Source organism: Heteronotia binoei, chromosome 13 (genome assembly GCF_032191835.1).
Source record: "Heteronotia binoei isolate CCM8104 ecotype False Entrance Well chromosome 13, APGP_CSIRO_Hbin_v1, whole genome shotgun sequence".
NCBI classification, from domain to species: domain Eukaryota; kingdom Metazoa; phylum Chordata; class Lepidosauria; order Squamata; family Gekkonidae; genus Heteronotia; species Heteronotia binoei.
This window is the reverse complement of record NC_083235.1, coordinates 65,070,662-65,093,687: the sequence shown is the minus strand read 5'-3', so window position 1 is coordinate 65,093,687 and position 23,026 is coordinate 65,070,662. Positions and strand designations below refer to the sequence as shown.

General features: G+C 44.9%; 1 protein-coding gene across 1 annotated transcript in view; it reads left to right on the top strand.

Annotated features, from left to right (window-relative positions):
* Positions 1-1,298: 1,298 nt before the first annotated feature.
* SPATA20 (spermatogenesis associated 20) overlaps positions 1,299-23,026 on the top strand; it is a 57,331-nt gene continuing 35,603 nt past the window's right edge. Inside the window, exons 1-8 of the mRNA XM_060252135.1 lie at positions 1,299-1,491; positions 9,403-9,540; positions 14,900-14,964; positions 15,878-16,032; positions 16,153-16,296; positions 20,739-20,940; positions 21,032-21,162; positions 22,922-23,026. Coding sequence (XP_060108118.1) covers positions 1,400-1,491; positions 9,403-9,540; positions 14,900-14,964; positions 15,878-16,032; positions 16,153-16,296; positions 20,739-20,940; positions 21,032-21,162; positions 22,922-23,026 — 1,032 coding nt within the window. The 5' untranslated portion in view covers positions 1,299-1,399. The remainder of the gene's footprint in view (positions 1,492-9,402; positions 9,541-14,899; positions 14,965-15,877; positions 16,033-16,152; positions 16,297-20,738; positions 20,941-21,031; positions 21,163-22,921) is intronic.

Sequence of the window (23,026 nt, the reverse complement as noted above, 5' to 3'; positions counted from 1 at the left end):
GGCAAGGACGATACATAGTAAAAAAGAGAGAGAGAGCTGACATTGTGCTAGAGTTGCCCACCACCAGGTGGTAGCTGGAGATTTTGTGCTATTAGAACTGCTCTCCAAGTGACAGGGATCAGTTCACCTGGAGAAAATGGCTACTTTGGTGGGTGGGTTCTATGGCATAATACCATACTGAAGAATCTTCCCTCCCCAAACCCCACCCTTTTCAGGCTCCACCCCCAAAATCTTCAGGTATTTCCCAACCCAGAGTTGGCAACCATATATTTCACATGCCTAGGTTGCTCAAAAGGGAATGTTACAGTTCTAAATAATGCAAGTCAGTGGTGCATTGTTAGGAAAACCAGATTTTGAAGGGGGGGAAAGCCTGTTGCTGAGTCTTGAAATCAAGGAAGGCTTGTCTTGGAGTTTCTCAGCCTAGCACATAGCATACATCACCTGACCACTTGGCTCTCATGGAGGCCAGACTCCATTTTGTTTGCGTATCCCCCCCCCCCCGCCTCAGGAAAAAAAACAAAAACAAAACCCTTGTAGCCTTTTATGCAACTTGAAATCTGTTTGGCATGTCCTTTTGTACCATGTGTAAGATGCTGGCCAAGCAGCCTCGAAGGCTGCTGCTACTTGGAGAGCTGAAGGCAGAGGAAGGTGGTGGAGAGAGTAGAAGAGGCTGGGAAAGGCATCCAAAAGGAGAAGCAGAGAATCCAGGATGGGAGGCCAGACTTTCAGAGCTAAGAAATAGAGCTATCCACCAAAGTCATCACTTTGCATGTGGTATAGCAGTGAAGTGGGAGCTCCACTCACACCGCCTCCCCCCCCAAAACAGTGCCCATAAATCAGGGACAGCGACCACTTTGCCACACATGCAGCCATAGGAAGCGAAGCGGCTCCACAGTAAACAGATCAAAGCAAAACCACCGCGCGGACACACAATGAACCGACAATAATAGGATGAAGCGTCCAAATAATTTATAAAGGTACCCCAAATACACAGGCGGTATATTTCACGAGGGGATGGATTCCGCAATAATTTCCACCAAGGTTCCACGGGGAATGCAAAAGGTCCATTCAAAAGAAATCTTCGGCCGTTTTATTTCATCTCCACGCAATCACCATATGAGTGAAACGAGGAGCCCTTTAAAAATAACCTAGGCAGCCTTTTACCCTGTCCGGGTCTCAAGCAATGCAGGCCCAGGACTTCCTCTTCCTTCCCAGGCGTGACCCTCCCCTTTGGAACCGCTTTCCCGCGACGCCTTCCAACCGGAGTCACACCCCCTGAGCCCCAGCAGATCCCTCCCCGCCTCTCGCTGCCCGCTGCGGCGGGGCTTCCCCCAGCACAGACATTCATGGGGAGGTTGGCGCCGCCCTTTGCCGCCAGCAGAACTGCCAGCGGGCGGCGATGTTCTCCGCCCCGGTCTCGTTGCTATGCCGCACTCCCTGCCGCCCGCTCCTCCACCGGCTCGGGCCGAAGCGAATCTCCTCCGCTTGCAGGTACCGGATCGTGCCCGGTTGCACAGGGCGGCCACAAACGCCGCCCCCCCTCGCCCTTCGGCCCCCGGGACTTTGGCGCCCGGAGGGGTCACGTGCTACTGTTTACACGCGCACCAACCACCCCGCGAGGGAGCAGAGATCGGAAGCGAAAAAGGGGGTGGGGAGGCTGGCGGAAGCCGCGCCGGTTGCCCGGTTTGCTTTTTTTTGCCATGTCAGCCTCCGAATTTGGGCCGATCTTGAGTTTCGTCTTCCGGGTGGAAACTGAGCTGGTTGGCTTTTTTTCTGATCCGTTTTGTGAAGATATTGGTTTTGTACGGACGGCTGTTTCCTTCCCCCCCCCCCTCCCCCTTTGCGCTGGACTATAATGTCGATCAGAACTTTTTTGTTTGTTTAGAAAACAACTATTCTGTATTTTTCCGGTTAGGTCCACTCTTGATTTCCTGCCAGCTTCTGCTGCTGGTATAGTTTTCTGTTGATTCGGTGCAGGCTCCTTCGCAACTGGAGTTGCTACTGATTACTTTTCAGTGGTTATTATCATGGGTTTTTATCAGCACTGCATTTAGGTTTGCAAATTTCTTGTTAGTTAATCTTTTTTTTTTAACAGTTTCCCATAGATTTCTGTTGCGGAAAGTTCCTGTGGTCTAATGACTTGCTAGACTGCATCTTCTAGTCAGGGTACTGCTCTAGCTCCCCCCCACCCCATTTATTCTGATTTCTAGCTCCCCCCCACCCCATTTATTCTGATTTCTAGCTCCCCCCCACCCCATTTATTCTGATTTCTAGCTCCCACCCACCCCATTTATTCTGATTCTAATGGGACTTACACCATAGTAAGTATGGAATGCTTTAGCAATCCATGGGTGCTGTATCCACTCCCATATTTTGTGGATTCTTTAATGGCTTTTGTTGAACTTTTGCATTACAAAGTTATTTTGCTTTGGAGAGTTGAAATCTGTGTCAGTGATCGACCAGATTTCTGGGGCCTGGTGGAAAACAATACTGACTTGGCAGTGGCCTGCATCTTACCACTCCACAAAACATAGTATGAAGACTTCCTTCTGCTTAAGGAGCCTTCCTCCACTTAATAACCACTTGAAGGAAGGCTTCTTAGGGTAGAGGTTGCCTCTCATGGTTCCTTACCAAATTGGTACACCTGATCCTAAGTCCTGTACATTTCATCAGTGAAATCAAATGTCACAAAAATTTCCCTTAGAAGAGGCACGGAGGGAATCTCAGTGTTCTAGATTTCCCATTCAAAATGTGAGATTTTTTTTTTTAAATTGTCTCCTCTCATATAGTTGAGATGGATAACAAATGTAATAAAATTAACCGTATGTCTCTTTCATATTCTTATGTCGTGGGAGATCTTTTTTAAAAATGTACATGGACATGACAGGGAGCTTCCTCCTGAATGTTCAGTTGAAAACATGTCATAGGTCAAGTGCATAAACCCCCAATTATACATACACATGTGATGTGTAGCAACCTTAGATACTGTTTTTAAAGTACAATGTACTGCGGTATGTCCCAAAGTACTTTAAATGCATTCTTGTATCTACCTCATTACATTAGTTCAGAGGAGTCAAGAGGAGGCTTTCCAAGACTGCTTTTGAGTGTATTTTTCTCACTCTGTTCTTCCAGGGGGATGAAAACAATGTACATGCTTCTTCCATCATTTTAGCCTCATGACAACTGTATAATGTAGGTTAGACTAAGAAAAGAGTAACTTGGCCCAAGGTCATCTAGCAAGCATTGTGTCAGAGTTGGGATTTGAACCCAGGGCTACATCTACAAGGTGATGATTTCCCATATTCTTTCTGTTGCTGCTGTGTGTGCAGAGGCGTTTTAGCAGCAATGGAGTATCCACACAGTAGTCTCCCCTGTACTTCCTTTGCTGTAGTCCCCCTTCCCCCATGCCCACCATTCCCTTCCCATCAGAGGCCTTTTGTGCTTTAAAAAATTAGGAATTGGCATATCACCCTAGGGTTAAACTATACTAATACGTCATTAGTAATAGTGAGGCCTGCTGCAAGGGAAATAGTGCTTCTGTGCACTGGACCTGCAAAAATGCACACCTTCTCATCCACACAGCATCCAAGAGCACTTTGACCACAGTCTCTTGGAAATGTCCTGCCAAGCCAGGTGTAGGAAGCATTGCAGCCAGGTGGGGAGAGGGACATTGAACTATGCCGTGTGGATACTCAGTATCCCTCCTACTCCAGTTTAGTTACAGAATCAGAGCAAAACGTCTTTGTTGGCGTCCAGCTCAGGTCTCCCACATCCTAGTTTGACACATTTACAGCAGTGGTGCTGACTGTCCTGTCTGTTAGAGATGGGCATTCTGATTGGCCAGATACAAATCACATTCTGGAATGGGGGCGGAGTTGACACCATTTTGAAAATTTACAGCTCTGACGTCGTTTCGTTGGGTTGGCAGGAACTGTAAAGGTGTTCTAAGGAGGTGAGAGAGGCTGGTAACCCAACATTTGAAAAAGAAGCAACACTGCCAATTGTGAGGTGTTTTCTGTTTAACTGTTCGATGATGTTGTGGCCATTCTGAAATAAGAGGATTAACCTTAAGGTAAAGGTGATGCTCAGAAATAACGGATTTGTCTGAAAACAAGGAAAGTCAGGCTAGAGGTGTTTTCATTTGTTTCTCTTAGGTATTTGTTGTTGTAACCCTACTTGGGGCTTTTTATAGTCTTGAATGCTGAATGTTTAAGAAATGACTGGACAGAGTTATATGATTACAAAGAGCGTGAGGAGCATATTGTGGGAACAGAGCTCCATCATTTGTAATGATTTGTGGTGGTAACAACAGGAAAACGTAAGTTAGTGGAAGGACTGGGACTCGTAGTAAAGGAAGAATTAGGAGGTGTAGGGAGGATTTGTGGATGACAGTGTAAATTAAGAAATATGTCATCGGGAAGGAGATTGTAGTTCAGTTAGATGCAGCATCAAAAGAGAATGCAAAATTATTTCTAGTAGTGTCTTCTAATATTGATGGGGTAATATGATGACTGAGGTGGGCAGCTGTGTCAGTCGGAAGCAATAGAACAAAGAGTCCAGTGACACCTTTAAGACCAACTAAGTTTTTTTTCAAGCTCATCCCTTGACTAAAACTTTGTCGGTCTTAAAGGTCCTACTGAGCTCTTTGTTCCACTGTAATGCTGTTTCTTTCTTTCATTGTTTACATTTGCTTCCTGGGCAAAAAAAAAGTCCCCTAAACAACTTGTAATAAAATAGGGTAAAACCAGAATCAGGGCTTTGGGGGGGGGGGGGGGGCTGGAACGCGCAGGAACACTCTCCCTGCTGGCTTGGTATCAGGGGGTGTAGCCTGATACGCAGATGAGTTTCTGCTGGGTTTATTCTACAAAAAAAGCCCAGACCAGAGTAATAGAACAACAGCATGGATTGTAGGAGTAGTGAAGTTACAGGGGCTTTCCTGAAAGAAAGATCTTGATCAGCCTTTGAAACACAAGGTAGAAGGGAACCAGGTTTGCCTCACCTGCGCAAGGTGTGCCAAAGAGCAGTTGCCACAGCCAACAACGCCTTTTGGGTAGTTGCTACCCATCACTTTTTGTTGCTGCTGGTGATACTAGTGATTAAAAACACACATATCTGTGTTTCTACAGATGACATCTACTGCTTCCCCAAAGGGTGTGTGAAAACATGCTCCAGCTACAGCAATAAAAAGTGGGCTTAGGACAGGGCAGGAATGGCATCTGCATACACCCATCTCCATTGAATTCTCTGCTGCTGCTGCCCCCACCCTGCTGCTGCCCCCGTTTCCCTACTACACTAGCACAAAATCGCAGAGGCAATGGTGATTCAGTGCACAATCCCCATGGCCTGGATACTCCTCCTTTCTCCTCTTCCTTTCCCACCCAGCCCTGCTATAATGCTTGGAATGGAAAAAGCCCTAAAAGAAAGGGAATTCAGAGCTTAGTTCTGCCCCTTTCCATAGTGACTGTGGGCAGAGCGCCAGGTGGATGCTCTGCTTGCAGCTGTCCCTCTGTTTCCCCTTTGAGCAGGATTAAAGTAGGTTTATTTTTAACCTGGCTCAAAAGGGAAATGTACAGAAGCCGCACAAGTTATATCCACATGGGAACGACATCATCTGGATGCTCCCAAATAGTCTTGGGGTTTCCTGCTGCCCGTGCAAAGAAAAACCTTTCTGCGGAAGCAGCATAAATATTCAGTAGCAAGAATTATCTCGATTTTGTACTTTGTAACTCTCAAGAACTTGTGGTCAGCTTAGCCAGTGAGGTAGTGTGGAATAGATAGAATGCTAATATTGGACTTTATAAATCTAGGTTTTTAAATTTTTGTTCAGTCATTGGATCTCTGAGGGCATATCTTCTGATGTTTAGTTTGGAACAAAGTTCTAGTCCAGTGGCACTAAGACCAGCTAAGTTTTATGCAAGGACCGAACTGAAAAAAACAAGCTTAGTTTAACTTTGCTTTAGTCCCCCTTGAATAAAACTTTGTTGGTCTTAAAGGTGCCACTGAACTTGAATTTTCTTCTGTTGCTTCAGACCAACACTGCCACCCATCTGAATCTATATTTAATTGGGGGTATTGAATTCTCTTGCATACTCTACTCAGCAGGAACTGGAGCTCACTGTGGCTCCTACCATCCCACATACCTGACTGGGACTGTGAGACCAGAATGGCATGAGCTTTCTGCGCAAGACCTCTTGGAAAGCGCATGCTGCATATATGATGTTCTGAATGGCCTTGAGAATGTCATTTAATTTTCATTTGTAGAAGGCAAATATTAATGGCCTACCTTACGCAGTTTATGTATGTAAGTGTCAACTCACAACAGACTTCAACAAAGGGCTTTCAAGGCAAGTGAGAAGCAGAGGTGGTTTGCCATTGCCTTCCTCTGCAGAGTCTTCCTTGGTGGTGTTCCTTGCAAGTACTGACCCTGCTTAGCTTCGGAGATCTGACAAAATTGGGCTACAGCATGCTACATTCCCTCCACCATACACAGTTAAAAAGGTAAAGGTAGTTCCCTGTGCAAGCACCAGTCATTTTCAACTCTGGGGTGACGGTGCTTTCACAACGTTTTCACGGCAGACTTAGGGGGTGGTTTGCCATTGCCTTCCCCAGTCATCTACACTTTCCCCCCAGCAAGCTGGGTATTCATTTTACTGACCTCGGAAGGATGGAAGGCTGAGTCAACCTGGAGCTGGCTACCTGAACTCAGCTTTGGAGTTAGGAGTTAGGAGGCTGGATAAATTAACAATGGTAAAGAACTCTGAATGCTAAAAACATTACAGAAGTGATTAACCCATACTCATTTTAAGAATAAACTTGACTAACAGCCCAATCCAGAGAACCGCCATGTAGCTGCGCTCGAGTGCAGAACTAGCGTAGGCAGCCACAGTCCGCTCCCAAAAGGGAAAAGTTATGCCACACATGGAGGGGGAACATGAGCCTGACAAGCGAGAGAGAACCCGTTGCCATGGTGATTCCACCCATGTGCATGCCATTGGCCCGCTGCTGAGACAGGGGTGGGGGAGGCACAGCTCATGTGGGACCACGGGATTGGCCAGCCTGTTGCATGTGCCTAGGAGAGGGGGTGGAAAGCCCACATCTGAGAGGCCGTCAATCCCCACACACCCTCCTACTGTCAGAGACTCTGCCAATGGCAGACAGATGGGTGGAGGCATGTGCAGACAAACAAGAACCACAAAGTGCAGGAGTTCGCTGCTCTAAACAGTGGCTGGAATGTGTGTCTGGGAGCGGGCAGACCACCAAGTCCAAAAGACACACACCACCATCACCTGGAGCCCCCCCCCCGGTGTTGCCCTGCTGTCGCCCCCTGCTATGTGCAAGGAACACCTCCCCTGAGAGCCACAGAGCTCAGAGTGTGAGCCGCTGGGCATGCATCCACTTCATCAGTCCCCCCCTCCTTTGTGCCCTGTGCACAACAGCCCTGTGGGGTTCGGTAGGCCCTCCCCTGACCAGCCATGTAGGGGCAGCATGGAGGCTCATAGCCCGCTCTCCCCCCCCAAGACCCAAGTCTGCCCACCCTCCCAGGAATTCCCTCGGAGAGGCCACTGATGGGGCGGTTTGCCCAGGGAACATGCAGCAGATGCCAAGCAGGAGAGACAACAGAGGTTACAGATCAGACTTTATTTTTCTGGAACAGAGTGCAACAGTTTCCCTTGTGCGTGCTGGGCAGTCTCGCCGTGGGTGGGGCTCCATTCAGAGCAGTGGGCAGAAACAGCTGAGGGAGTGGAGGGGGGGGTGGAGTGACACACGCGGAAGCCTCTGTGTTGGATTCCCACCTGCAAAATGGAGACAGAGATCAAGAGCACCTGCAGGGGCAGCAGCTGGAGGAGCAGGCTGCACTTCAGCCAGGTGCTCTCTTAAAGGGACAGTCTCTGATCCACCTCCCCGCATCGGGGCAGCTGCCAGGGTAGCGGAGTCAGCAAATGCTCCCTGCTGGAGCCCACTGCTGGGTTCAAGTGCCAGAGATGCTCGCACACCAAGCGGTCGAGAGCAAGGGGGAGGAGGAGGACAGTAGGGGTGCACAGTGCAACTTACCCAACCATGGGCGACAGTCCTCACATGCAGAGCCTGTGGAGACCTGGAAACAAGAGCAGTTAGCCCCAGGGGAGAGACCCCACTCTCCCCCTTGCAAGTCAAAGATACCGTCAAAGCAACCGCGCAGTGCAAAACCCGTCACCAACGTGGCTGCCTGTCCCTCGCTTTAAGTCCGTATGGCAGGGAGCTCGCCGGCAGAACTTCCTACCATGCGAAGCTGTCCCTAACAACTGAGTTGTGCGAGACCAGAGCGGAAGTATTTCTGGGGGGGGGGGATGTGATTGGGTGCTGGGGAGGGGGCTCGTCAGCCCGAGGCACAAGGGGATTGGTGAGGCAATCACACCGCTCCCTAAGGGGTTTGCAAGTTCCTGCAGTGGCGGAGCCGACCTTTGTTTTTGGTTTCAATGAGTTCCTATGGGGCACACCAGCATTTTCCATAGCACAGGTTTGCGCCTGGCTGGGGGCGGGGTTTCCCACACCGAAAGGTCTCTGGGACCCGACCAGCAGTGGCCATGCCCCTTGTTCGGCCTCCTCCTGCGCCGACGTGCTGCCCTGCGCCTCTGCCATGCCCTAAACTGCCCTCAGTCAACGGCGGCAGCACGCTGCAGCGGCCGGAGAGTGGCGCATGCCCCATTTCCTCCAGCGAGGAGGAGGATGTACCAGCGTATGTCTCCCTACCGCCGGCATAGCGGTAAGTCCGCCTCCAGAGCACTTTCAGGCCCCCCCCCTTTAGGATTGTGCTGTAAGAGACAGTCTGCAGTGGGCAGCTGGACTGTTGGGTTGGGAGAGGAACTCTTCTCTTGTCTGGGACTTTGCTGAAACATAACAATAAGATTCATTTCAATTGGCCAACACAGTGAGTTCCACCCTGAGGAAGCCTGTGTGCCTGAAACCAGCATGAGTCATTGGTTTTCTGTAGACCTGATAGGAGACCCCCCACCCGACCCTCAGCTAGTCCAAGACTACAGTTTAACTGCTCTCTATTTCAGACTTCTCTCTTTCATGAAACAAGCCAGTAGCATTTCCTGATAATACAGACTGAACCTGTCCAGATGCTGATCTCACCAGGAGGTGTGTAGTGCTCAAAAGAGGACTGGCATGGGAGCTAATCTAGCTCCTAGGGTTTTGGAAATTAGCCAGACTAAAAGCCCTCCATCTGTGTTTCTTTTTTAAATTTCCTTTTTCAAGTATATTTTATTTTCTCAAAAATGTAGGGATACAAAAAAGAAAAAAGGGGAAACAAGAATTCAAGAAAAAGATCTTAAATATTTACACACAATAAGGACAATTAAAACTGTTAATAAAAATTCATATTTTAAATATGAGAACCATCTGTGTTTCTTGTTGCAGAACGGTATTTCTGAGAAGAGCCTTGGCCATGGCCTCAGGAGGGAAAGACATCCATTTTGGCACCCCTCGGTACACTAACCGTCTGATTCATGAGAAGTCTCCTTACCTCCTTCAACATGCCCATAATCCTGTGAACTGGTAAGAGCATTTTTCTTTCAATAAGAACAGGAGTGGGCAAGACAAATGGTTTTAGGGGAAAACAGCTTTGGAATGTCATAGATATTGTTTTTTAAGAGGCGACTCATTTCTTTTACTATTGCCCAACGAACGAAAGGTCTCCTGTTCTCTTGTGCCTCTACTCCCTCTCCCAAACTGCCTCCTAGACCTGCAGCTCCTTCCCAGAACACTTGTTTCAAACAAAGAGAACACTTTCTTTCCAATCCTTCCTAAGAGCCCAACTTTTCCATGAAGCCTGTTCTTTGATTCCTCTTTTTCATCCTCGCCTGAAAATAAAGCCTAAGAATGTTAACGACATGTTTAACAATACCTGAAAATAAAGCCTAAGAATGTTAACGACATGTTTAACAATACCTGAAAATAAAGCCTAAGAATGTTTAACAAAGTTCTTGCAGACCTTCCCTCTCTCTCTGTCTTCCTTCCTCTCTGCCATTTGTCTGTGCCTTTATTGTAATTTCTTGGATTAGGAAGCTGTCTTTTTGGCGTTTAAAAATAAGGGCCACTTTATTTACTTATGTATTAAAACATGTATATATAATATCCCTACTTTTCTCCCATGTCTGAGAACTCAAAGTGGCTTTCACAGTGAATGCAGAAAATGTTTCTCAAACAAATAGACAAAAACATATACAGTACTGTATGTACAGCGATGGCTCTATATAAAGGGGACATGCATGCAGCAGAAATCTCTATTTTGAGGCATTTAATTTTCTTTTATTTTAGTCTATTTCTATTCCACCCATTCCCCGTAGGGCTCGGAGCAGAGTACAGCATATGGTAAAACAATAAAACACAATTGGATTTATATCCTGCCCTCCACTCCGAAGAGTCTCCGAGCGGCTCACAATCTCCTTTCCCTTCCTCCCCCACAACAGACACCCTGTGAGGTAGATGAAGATATTGGATTTATATCCCGCTCTCCACTCCGAAGAGTCTCAGAGCGGCTCACAATCTCCTTTACCTTCCTCCCCCACAACAGACACCCTGTGAGATGAAGATATTGGATTTATATCCCGCTCTCCACTCCGAAGAGTCTCAGAGCGGCTCACAATCTCCTTTACCTTCCTCCCCCACAACAGACACCCTGTGAGATGAAGATATTGGATTTATATCCCGCTCTCCACTCCGAAGAGTCTCAGAGCGGCTCACAATCTCCTTTACCTTCCTCCCCCACAGCAGACACCCTGTGAGGTGGGTGGGGCTGGAGAGGGCTCTCCCAGCAGCTGCCCTTTCAAGGACAACCTCTGCCAGAGCTATGGCTGACCCAAGGCCATGCTAGCAGGTGCAAGTGGAGGAGTGGGGAATCGAACCCGGTTCTCCCAGATAAGAGTCTGCACACTTAACCAGTACACCAAACATTTTATAAACAAACAACTCAACAGCACTCAAAAAATGTTCCATATCATCACATATTGCCCAGCCTGGCCATCTCACGTCATGATAAGATGTTAACCCGTAGAGATGGCAGATATCATTCCATTTTATAGCACAGATGACAGTGCCGCCAGGGGAGGCCAACCAGATCAAGAATAGACACTTGCAGCCTCAATTAAAAGCCTGGTGGAACAGCTCTGTTTTACAAGCCCTACCGAAGGCTAATGAGCCAGATAGGGCCCGGATCTCTGTAGGGAGCTGATTTCACCAGGTCGGGGCCAGGACTGAAAAAGCCCTGACCTTAGTTGAAAGGAAAAAACAGTAATGACACAGTATAGATAAGCAACCAAAAAATAACTGTGCCAAAAAATATCAAACGCTTAGTTACATTAGAAAAAATAATTCATTCCATAGGTGCTCAAGCATCAACAAATTCGTACAATGATATCAAAAAGGTTAAAAAGGAAAGTCCCACTGATAATATGTCCATTCCACTGGGTGACTCTGAAGAAGCTTTTCCAATCTTCAATGGGTATATAACTCCAAATTCTTCCAGAAGTACAGAATCCAACCTCAGATATTAGCTATAAAGGAAAAAATTCACTTTCACGTGATTGCCAGCTTTTTATCATGTTTCACTGTTTCCAGCTTCTTCATAAGCCGATCAACTAACCTTGTAACAACATTCTGACGACTTCTCATAAACGCCCATTTCCAAATTCTTAATTGGCACCAAATTCTTAATGGGCGTTTATGAGTAATAGTCAGAATGCCGCTACATGTTAGTTGATCGGCTTATGAAAAAGCTGGAAACAGTGAAACGTTGGGAGGCCGAACGTAACAACCTCCCGGGCATATATGGGAGGAGACATTCCCGTGTTTAATTAGTCACATCTCACCTCTAGTGCTCAACTGAGGATACAAGTTCATTGTGAAACTAAAGAACAACATTGGGGCTGTGTTTGATTTTAAAGGATTTTACTTAAAAGGTTGACTCCCATATTATTTTGACCATGGAACCAAAATGCCTATATCTGTATTTCTGCAACCTAGTCCTCCAATTAAATGCCAGAGAGTAGAATTGGGGTGCTTCTTATTGTTGTTCAAATACACAGAGAGAATTCTAATTTCTGCTGGTCTATAGGAATTCACACCATATATATCCCTTCCCTTCTCTCCCTATCTAGTTATGTAAATATTTAGGTGCCAGCATTGTATAGAGAGCTGTAGTGGTTAGAGTATTGGACTAGGATATGGGACCAGTTATGCGTTCTCAGCCTAACCTACCTCATAGGGCTGATGTGAGGATAAAATAGAGGAGGAGGAGGAAGAGGGAATATTGTAAGCTCCTTTGAATTCTCATTCAGGAGAAAAGTAAAGATATAAATATAAAAAACAACAACACATCTATTCATTGCCTGTTTTCAGTGGCTCAGAATACACCAGATGTTCAGGCTCACGGATAAGGCAGGTGAGATGTTTCAGCACAGCTCGTGGTTTTTGCTAGGTGTCATAAGAACATAAGAGAAGCCATGTTGGATCAGGCCAACGGCCCATCAAGTCCAACACTCTGTGTCACACAGTGGCAAAAAATGTTATATACACACATACACTGTGGCTAATAGCCACTGATGGACCTCTGCTCCATATTTTTATCTAAACCCCTCTTGAAGGTGGCTATACTTGTGGCCGCCACCACCTCCTGTGGCAGTGAATTCCACATGTTAATCACCCTTTGGGTGAAGAAGTACTTCCTTTTATCCGTTTTAACCTGTCTGCTCAGCAATTTCATCGAATGCCCACGAGTTCTTGTATTGTGAGAAAGGGAGAAAAGTACTTCTTTCTCTACTTTCTCCATTCCATGCATTATCTTGTAAACCTCTATCATGTCACCCCGCAGTCGACGTTTCTCCAAGCTAAAGAGTCCCAAGCGTTTCAACCTTTCTTCATAGGGAAAGTGCTCCAGCCCTTTAATCATTCTAGTTGCCCTTCTCTGCACCTTCTCTAAAGCTATAATATCCTTTTTGAGGTGCGGCGACCAGAACTGCACACAGTACTCCAAATGAGACCGCACCATCGATTTATACAGGGGCATTATGATACTGGCTGATTTGTTTTCAATTCCCTTCCTAATAATTCCCAGCATGGCATTGGCCTTTTTTATTGCAAACGCACACTGTCTTGACACTTTCAGTGAGTTATCTATCATGACCCCAAGATCTCTCTCTTGATCAGTCTCTGCCAGTTCACACCCCATCAACTTGTATTTGTAGCTGGGATTCTTAGCCCCAATGTGCATTACTTTGCACTTGGCCACATTGAACCGCATCTGCCACGTTGACGCCCACTCACCCAGCCTCAACAGATCCCTTTGGAGTTCCTCACAATCCTCTCTGGTTCTCACCACCCTGAACAATTTAGTGTCATCCGCAAACTTGGCCACTTCACTGCTCACTCCCAACTCTAAATCATTTATGAACAAGTTAAAGAGCATGGGACCCAGTACCGAGCCCTGTGGCACCCCACTGCTTACCGTCCTCCACTGCGAAGACTGCCCATTTATACTCACTCTCTGCTTCCTATTACTCAGCCAGTTTTTGATCCACAAGAGGACCTGTCCTTTTACTCCATGATTCTCAAGCTTTCTAAGGAGCCTTTGATGAGGAACTTTATCAAAAGCTTTCTGGAAGTCAAGGTAAACAACATCTATCGGGTCTCCTTTGTCCACATGTTTGTTCACCCCCTCAAAGAAATGCAACAGGTTAGTGAGGCAAGATCTTCCCTTGCAGAACCCATGCTGAGTCTTCCTCAATAACCCGTGTTCATCAATGTGCCTACTCATTCTGTCCTTGATAATGGTTTCTACCAACTTTCCCGGTATTGAAGTCAGACTGACTGGCCTGTAATTTCCCGGATCTCCTCTGGAACCTTTTTTAAAGATGGGGGTGACATTTGCTACCTTCCAGTCCTCAGGAACGGAGGCAGATTTCAATGAAAGATTACAGATTTTTGTTAGAAGATCCACAAGTTCAACTTTGAGTTCTTTCAGAACTCTCGGATGTATGCCATCCGGACCCGGTGACTTATTAGTTTTTAATTTTTCTATCAGTTGTAGGACCTCCTCATTTGTCACCTCAATCTGACTCAGGTCTTTCAACACCCCTTCCAAAATTAGTGGTTCTGGGGCGGGCAAAAAGTTCTCGTCTTCCACAGTGAAGACGGAGGCAAAAAATTCATTTAGCTTTTCAGCCATTTCCCTATCCTCCTTCAGTAATCCTTTTACCCCATGGTCATCCAAGGGCCCCACTGCCTCCCTGGCTGGTTTCCTACTTCTAATATATTTGAAGAAAGTTTTATTGTTGGTCTTTATGTTTTTTGCAATATGCTCCTCATAGTCCCTTTTTGCCTGCCTGATCACAGTCTTGCATTTGATTTGCCACAGCCTGTGTTCCCTCTTACTAATCTCACTTGGACTGGTTTTCCACCGCTTAAAGGAGTCCTTCTTACCTTTTACAGCTTCCATTACTTTGTTTGTTAACCACACAGGCCTTTTCTTATGCCTGTTTGTGCCTTTCCTAACTTGTGGTATGTATTTTATCTGAGCTTCTAGGTGTCCTTTTGCACCTTCCAGCAGCTCATTCATGGCAACACTCTTATGGCAGTGAGCACTGAGCAGTACATGGTGGCTGAAACGATGCCGGTGATGCCCATCAGTTGTGTCCCTTACCTTCTGCTCCACATCTGCTATGGGCTATTGTGGCCCTGTCCGCACATCTTTTGTTGATATTGTGCTGTTTGATAGTGTCTCAGTTATAATTACGTTCAATTGGAAGAGTCTGTGATTGGAGAAAAGTGTCTGTTTAACTCTGCTATCTGGTTTAGGCATATTTAATAGGGTGAGCTGTAGATGTAAATCCCAGCATCCTGTCTCCCTTTCCCCCCTCAGGTATCCATGGGGTCAAGAGGCATTTGACAAGGCAAAGAGGGAGGATAAGTTGATATTCCTATCAGGTAACAAAGAAATGGCTTTATTTTATGTACATGTTTATAGATTCATATATTGCATATATAAAATTTCAAAACCATGCAGTACAAGCAATCCTGCTGGTTTGGTTAGTGGTTGCTTAAATCTTCTGAGACGATAAATTTATGCTTGCAGATTACAAATGGTTCTAATTAGTTCCTCCTGCAGTGGATTTGCCTCCCTGTTTCCATCTAGCGGTTTCCTGGCAATGCATCCCACCCCCCTTGTTTTTAGAATGCCCTTCTGTTGTTTTTTTGTGGGTGTACAGTTGACATCAGCAAAGAATGCTGTAAGAATTACTTATGAGTAAACAAATTGATTACAAATAGATTAGCTATTGGTGGGAGATCCAGCCTGTCACCAATAGTAGACTTGTTGTCTGGGAAGAGCTGCTAACTTGCTATTTCAAGCCGGTGGGAATTTGTAGGAGGATAAAGATACTTTTAGAACCTTTGGATATTTTAGAAAACAGTTTAAGAAATTATTACCAAATTTTTTTTCTAGCTTCTGTGGGTTTAAAAAATAATAAATGCTTTGAACAGTTTTTATAACCTGACTGATACGTCACTGTAGAAACAGTTTATGAAGAATTTCCAGTCATTTTTCTTTATTGATCTCACTTTTTAAACTATGATGTTATTTGACTCCCTGAATGGTTCTTAGGAAACCATAACAGTATTTTACTTAGAATTCTTATGGTTTCTTCCCTGTTGCATGGACCATTTCTTTGATCCAGTTCCTCCCTCATTTGTTCTAAACCCTTTTAAGTTACACCCATGCAGATGTCACATGCTATTGTCTCTTCTCCCTGACAAATCGTTTTCATCTCTTAATTCCAGTTCTCCATTGCTTTGTTCCATCGCTGAAACTTTCCTTAATTCTTTAGTATTTTTTTTCCAGTTGGTTATTCAACCTGCCATTGGTGCCATGTCATGGAACAAGAATCCTTCCAGAATGTCGAAATCGGTCAGATTCTGAATGAGAACTTTGTGTGCATCAAGGTCGATCGAGAAGAGAGGCCAGATGTTGATAAAGTTTACATGACCTTTGTGCAGGTGGGGAGTTGGAACTTGGGAAACTGGCATAACCAGTTGGGGAGCTTCTCTTCACCAGTTGGGGAGTTTCCAGATGTGGTGGAGAAGGGAACTAAACACATCCCATATATTTTTCCTCAGGCAACCAGCAGTGGAGGGGGTTGGCCAATGAGTGTATGGTTGACACCTGATCTCAAACCATTTGTAGGAGGGACCTACTTTCCTCCTGAGGATGGCATTTACCAAGTTGGCTTTCGGACAGTTTTGCTCCGCATCCTAGAACAGGTATGGAGTTCAGGCTTGTACAAGAAGTTGACATTTGCATTTGAATAATACAGTGGAGATCAAGTTTAATAGCTGCTGGTGCTAGTTTAGTCTTTGAAGGGCTAATGCGAAAAATTAATGCATTATGATTTAGTTTTGGTGGACAAAGAATTTGGGATAGGTAAGTTTGTCCTGTAATTATTATGGGCTGAATGAGTCACCACTAGGAATGGGGAGGAACTCATAAATGAACCCCAGTTCAGACATGAACTGGGCTGATTCATGTTTCCCAACCAGGAGCTTGGGAGAATGTGCCTCCCATCATCCACCCATGAACCTCCATGGAGGTTTGTGAGTTTTGTGGGAGGGTTCATGTGGGCTCCAAAGGTATTTAAATATTGGAGCTTACTTCTGAGTCTGGTGGCCCAACTGGAATCGAGCTCTGAAGGCATTTAAATGCCATTGGAGCCCACCGCTGGCCAATGGCCCAACCTGAGTGAGATCTAAAGGCATTTAAATGTCTTCAGAGCCCACCTCCAGATTGGCTGGTCCAACTGAGCTCCAAGAGCCTGACTCAACTGAGCCTGACTTGACTGAGCTTGACTCTGAGCTCCAAGAGCCCAACTCTAAATCCACCTCAACTGAGCTCTAAGAGTGAGTTGTGAAGGGCTATAAAGACCTTTGGAGTTCACTTTCAGAGTTCAGTCAGGCTGGCCCAACCTGGAGGTAAACTCCAAAGGCATTTAAATGCCTTCAGAACTCACTTCTGAATTCCCCAAACCACAAACCAGTTTGGGCAATGGAGGAATTTGTTGAAGGTTGGTGGTTCTGGTTTGTGGAAATCCCAAATCCCAAACCTCCAACAAACCTTTTTCTTTTTCACATCTTGGTATGCAATGTTTTTGGTATTTTAATGTTTCAATTAAAAATATATCTTGGGACTGACTTCGACTTTATAGTTGCTGTGCGAAACCTGCTAAAAATGCTTTCGTGTAATTGTGGTTGCAGCAGTAGCTGTAATACTTGAGAGCAGCTCACTGGCTCTGTTAAGATATCATGTGAAACTATGGGTGTGATCGGACGAGCAATTTGGTCCACCATAGCCACCCTTCCCTTTCAGATTAAATGGGCATGATCACACATGCACATCTGGCCCCCATGCCCCAATCATCCTTTCCTCGTGCTACAACAACTCCCAGATGGATTAAATAGCCACTGGGGAAAATTGGGTAGCTTTCCAGGGAACCACGTCCATGACAGGTTTCTGGCCATCTGATTACCCTGGCCTTTCATGGGAAAGCATGAGCAATGTGATTGCTCCACTCTGTTTCCAGCATGTCCTTCCTCCTTCAAATCCCACTCTGAGGAGTGCTCATGCACTCATCTGCTCCTGCGTATGCACAGCAGGACTTTAAAAAAAAAAATTCCCTATGGGTCCGTTGTTGTAGTACATTAGCAATGTGAATGGCTGACCATGGGCCCATGCCACATTGATGCCAGCTTAGCGGCCACCGTCTGATTAATGGGAGGCAGCGCAAAACTGAGCAGCTTTTCCAGATGCGTGATGCTGCCGCGGCAACCTGCTGGTCTGATTGCACCCTGTTATTTGATTAAATTAACCGTGGTTACTGTGATCATCTAAACATAGGTCACTCTGTAAACCATGAATAGGTTGGGTACATCAAATCACAATATGAAACCGTGGTTTGCAGTTGGGTTATTAATCGCAGTAAGCCTTACCTATACTTTTGCACAGCGCACAAATGTGGACATTCTGTCTTTGTCCCTGATGCCACCTTGGACGCAAAGCAGGCTGGAATGCTAACTGAATCTCTGTATGGGTTGGGAGATGGGAGAAAGAGTGAAGGCAATTAAACCAACATTTGTAGAGGCAAATCAGAAACCAATCCTCGATTTCACAAGCTTTTTTTGTCTTGTTTAGCATATCCGCAGTAAACTCTTATCAGTTCTTTCCCCCCCTTTTCCTTTGTCTCTGTGTTGTATGTTTATGTTTTTATTGTATTGTTAATATTTAAAATGTATATATATAACTCATTTAGTCTTAAAAGGGCCAGGTTAGTGGTCACAGAATTGTGAATGCCTCATTCATAACCTGAACAGCAGATTGGGGAAATGATGGATTCAGAACTGGGAGTTTTAAGCAAAACAATGTAAATAAAAATTATAATGAGCAGTCCCAAAGTCAGGGTGAGAAGAGAAGGAAATCTTTTTAGTCTCTGGGTCCTAACTTACAAAATGCAGACAGGTTGCCTTCCCATTTTTCCTCACAAGTCATAGCAGAAGTCCCACTAACACTCATGCTGGAAACTGGCCACTCTTTCACCAGCTGCCTTTCTCTGTCTCCACAAGGTTTTCTCCTCAGAAACTTCTTTAGAAATTCTTGACACCCCAGGAGAAAAAGATCTCAGCTTCTTTGGCTGCTTCTCTACCTTGGGGCTCACCCCTCCTTTCCTTGTCTTGTTCCTAGGCAGTCACTCACCCAGCCTCTCTATAGAAAGCACTTCTCTCTAGAGGGCAGTGTTTCTAGGCTAGGGCCCTCTTACGCAAGTGAGAACATGTAATACACTTCTATATATATGGCCCTGTGGCATGGACGCTTTACATACTAGTAGTCAGCGCACTAGGGGTGTAGAAATGCCACACGGTAGGACTGATAAATGTGGGGAATTGCTCTTGCATATTACAGCTGTCATATGAAATTATTGCTACCTTTATTTGGATGTGATTCCGACAGCTTCCTGTGATGGTGTAGCATGAGAATTAGCCCTTAATGCTTTTTTTAATCAAGCATGGCTCTATAGAAAAAGTGTTACATGTGCAGTAGGAATGATTTACAGTACAGTGCTTGTACCCTTCTGTAGAACAAATATTATTTCAAAAGGGTGATTTCACTACAAAAATACATACAATCCAAATTCATTTGAAAAAAAAAACAGTACAAGTTCATGTAAAATGGAGGATTTGAATAGATTGTATGTCTTACCTGAACTATTTCTTACATGAACTTGGACTGTTTTTTTCAAATAAATTTGTAAGATGGAGGATTTGAATAGACTGTATGTCTTGCATGAACTATTTCTTACATGAACTTGGACTGTTTTTTCAAATGAATTTGGATTGTATGGATTTTTGTAGTGGAATCACCTTTTTGAAATAATATTTTCTTACTGCATTGTGGTATCTTTGATAGTGTTATAAAACACGTATTAGAAAAAGCAAAGAAAGGACGAATAGATTTTTTACATTTTCTTTATTATTTGTATACACAGTTGCTTGTGCTTGTCTTGTTCTGTATTATACTGTGTTACCACACAGTATTTATTATACTGTGTCACAAAACCTGCTTTCAATCCATGGCCTTAAAGAGGCCAGGCTGATGACGGCCAGAGCCAGGGCCTTTTCTGTTGTAGCTCCATGCTGGAGGAACGAGTTCCCTGAGGAGGTTAGGGTCCTGCGAGAACTCACATAGTTCTGCAGGGCCAGTAAGACGGCGTTCTTCCGCCAGGCATTTGTTAATTAAGATTAATTAAGGCTACAACAGGCTTCGAAATGTCTGAACCACCTCTAGCATGAACCTAAGGTCTGTTTCTATATAGAACATCCAGCTGGAACAGCAGAATAGTAAAACATGATATAAAAAACAGATTAGACAGCTATCCATCTTATCAAACAAACTGCCATCCAAAGATTAATATAGCACTTGAAATGTTTTGATTTTTATGATTTTTATGATTTTATGTTTTTATGTCTTAATGTACTTTTATATTTCATGTATATACATGAACACGTAAGCCGCACTGAGCCTGCTCTGGCGGGGAGGGCAGGATATAAATCGAACAAAATACATAATAATTGTTTGCTGTTATTCCCTTCTGTGGCCATGAACTTAGAATGGTGTGACTGCTTAGGGTGGCACTGTTAGGTCTCTCTTTATTCATGCAAATTATGTGGAGGTTTTATATGAAATGCATAATTTGTTTTTGCAAATCAGCTACTCCTCTTTAGCTTTTAATGTGTTTTTAATGGCGGCTCTAAATTATAAATAAGTTGCCACTTCCTAGTATATGTTACGTCTCCATTTACCCTGCAGTAAACATTGGAACCATGTATATCTGGATGGATTCCTGTTTCATACTCTGGTTATCCATGCTTCAATGAGAACAACACAAACAGGCAAAACATGCATCGTCTTCTGACCTTTTTTAGTTTGTAGTTTTGGCAGAATGTACAGTGCAGCATGCAGCATCCTTTCTGAATCAATATGCGCAAACGACTTCCTGGGTGGCAAACCTTTGTGGAGTACTCACACACGGTTTGCCTTGATACTTGGGAAGAAAAGAATTGCAGTTTTTCTGAGGAGAGGGAAAATTGGACGAGGCAGCAGTCATTATTAACTACTACGAAAACCATAGCTTTGAATTGTTTGTTTCCCATCCCACCAGTGGAAACGGAACAGATCTACCCTTTTGGAAAACAGCCAGAAAATTATGTCTGCATTGTTAGCCAGGAGCGATGTGGGTGCTCGAGGGGAGGAAGTGCCCCCATCCTCACGAGAGGTGATGACCAGATGTTTCCAACAACTGCTAGAGTCCTATGATGAAGAATATGGTGGATTCTCAGAGTCTCCCAAATTTCCTACTCCAGGTCAGTTCAGGATCTTCTAGTCCAGCAATCCCAGGAGAGAGTAGCATGGCATAAGCAGCTGATCCAGATTCTTTGCTTTCTTGCATTTCAGTCAACTTGAATTTCCTGTTCTCTTACTGGGCTCTTCACCGGTCAACTTCTGAAGGGGCACGGGCACTGCAGATGGCACTTCACACACTTAAGATGATGGCATATGGTGGGATTCATGATCATGTTGCCAAGGTAAGAAGGAGAACGTTAGGATAGTTCAAGATTCACAAACATTTCATGACCTAATAGCTTTTGCTTCGCTTCCCACTCAACCCAGTTTTAGCTTTCAAATCTACCTCTTTGTCATCTCCTTTGAGGAAGCTCAATAAATAGATAACAAGCATCATAGAAGAGATTTCAGGTTTTCACGGCTGGTAACATCATTAGGGTTTGTAGAATCTTTCGGGCTCAAGTGCCGTGTTCTACTGGAGAAAGTTTTCCTTCCAGACGTTTCGTTCTCGGCTGCGGAGAACATCCTCAGTGGCGTTGCAGCCGGAGCAGGTGTTGCAGCCGGAGCAGGCTGCACAGCAGCCAAGAAGGTCAGAGCGCCTGCTCCGGCTGCAACGCCACTGAGGATGTTCTCCGCAGCTGAGAACGAAACGTCTGGAAGGAAAACTTTCTCCAGTAGAACACGGTACTTGAGCCCGAAAGATTCTACAAACCCTAATCATCATAGAAGAATTTTAAAAAAGTTGTTTAAAAAGAACAGCCAGGGTTATATACCTGAAGAGAAGACTCTCCAGTTGTTTATTGGACCAGCTGGTTCAATATAAGATAATTTCATCTATCATGTGGGTCAGGACAACTTTTTCCAAAGATCCTGGGGCAGTCCTGAAAAGGACTCAGATGCCAGCCCCAGATACATGTTCATATAGCCTATGCTTACTAGGGCCAAGTTCTCTAACAAGACTGCATTCTGGCAGCCCAATAAGATGGGTAGAAGGAGGGAAAGTTTACTAATGGTACAGTCCTTAATAGAGTTAACAGCAGTCTGTCTTAAAAGATTATAAAGGTGTATAGGAAAGCACTGTTGTTTTTCTTAGGCTGTTTCTACACTTGACAGAAGATCCTCTCTCGGTGCGCATTTAAAATGTTCATCTACATTGCATACTGCCATTGCTTCTGTCTTGCTTTGCATTATCTTAAGTTGTCTACACTCATTTTCTTGAATTGGCACCAAAAGTGGTTTCATCCCGGAGTTGCTCCTCACTTCACAAGAGTACTTTTCAACAGGAGTTTTCTGCAGGTGGATTCGATGCTCATAAAATCAGAATCAACCCTGAGTGTAGCTTTAGGATCTCCCAAAAAGAATGGCAACCACCACACTTACTGTATATAGTCTCCTCTCCTTTCTCTACAGAAATCAACATGTGGTATATCGGATCCTGCATCTGTTGTGCTTCTGTAATCCTGTTCCCATCTTTGCTGGTGGGCATTACGGCAGTTCTCTTGCGCACAAGCATTACACCATTGAAGACTTTAGTGTGTCTCATTCACATTAGTAGCTTCACTTCACCATTAGACTTAGCATCTGTAGGGTACTCATCATCCCTCTCGGGGACCCTGGCCATTTTGGAATTACTGCGTTTGGTGGCTCTGTCTTCAAATCCTGAGGGCCAAATACACATTAGATTTCTCTGCATGCCATTTTACCAACTTAAAACAATCCTGCACGTGTTTGCACATGTACTTATGTGGCCACATGGGGGGAAATCAGGGTAGTTTCAGGTAAAATGGCATAAGACTCTTGCTGCATGCCACAGCTCTTGTCTGAATCACAGAACTTCAGAACATGCATCTCCACTGGATTCAGGGACATTCCTGGAACAAACATTACATGTAGTTAGGTCCTCAGGGTTTTTCAGAGAATGTTCCACGGAAAAGAAGATCTAACCGCAGCCTCAAATAGGGAAAAATGATAACAAAGCTGTTTCCATTCCCTCTCTTGTAGGGGTTCCATCGTTATTCCACCGATCAGCGTTGGCACGTCCCTCACTTCGAAAAGATGTTGTATGATCAGGGACAGCTGGCAGCAGCCTATGCCAAAGCATTTCAG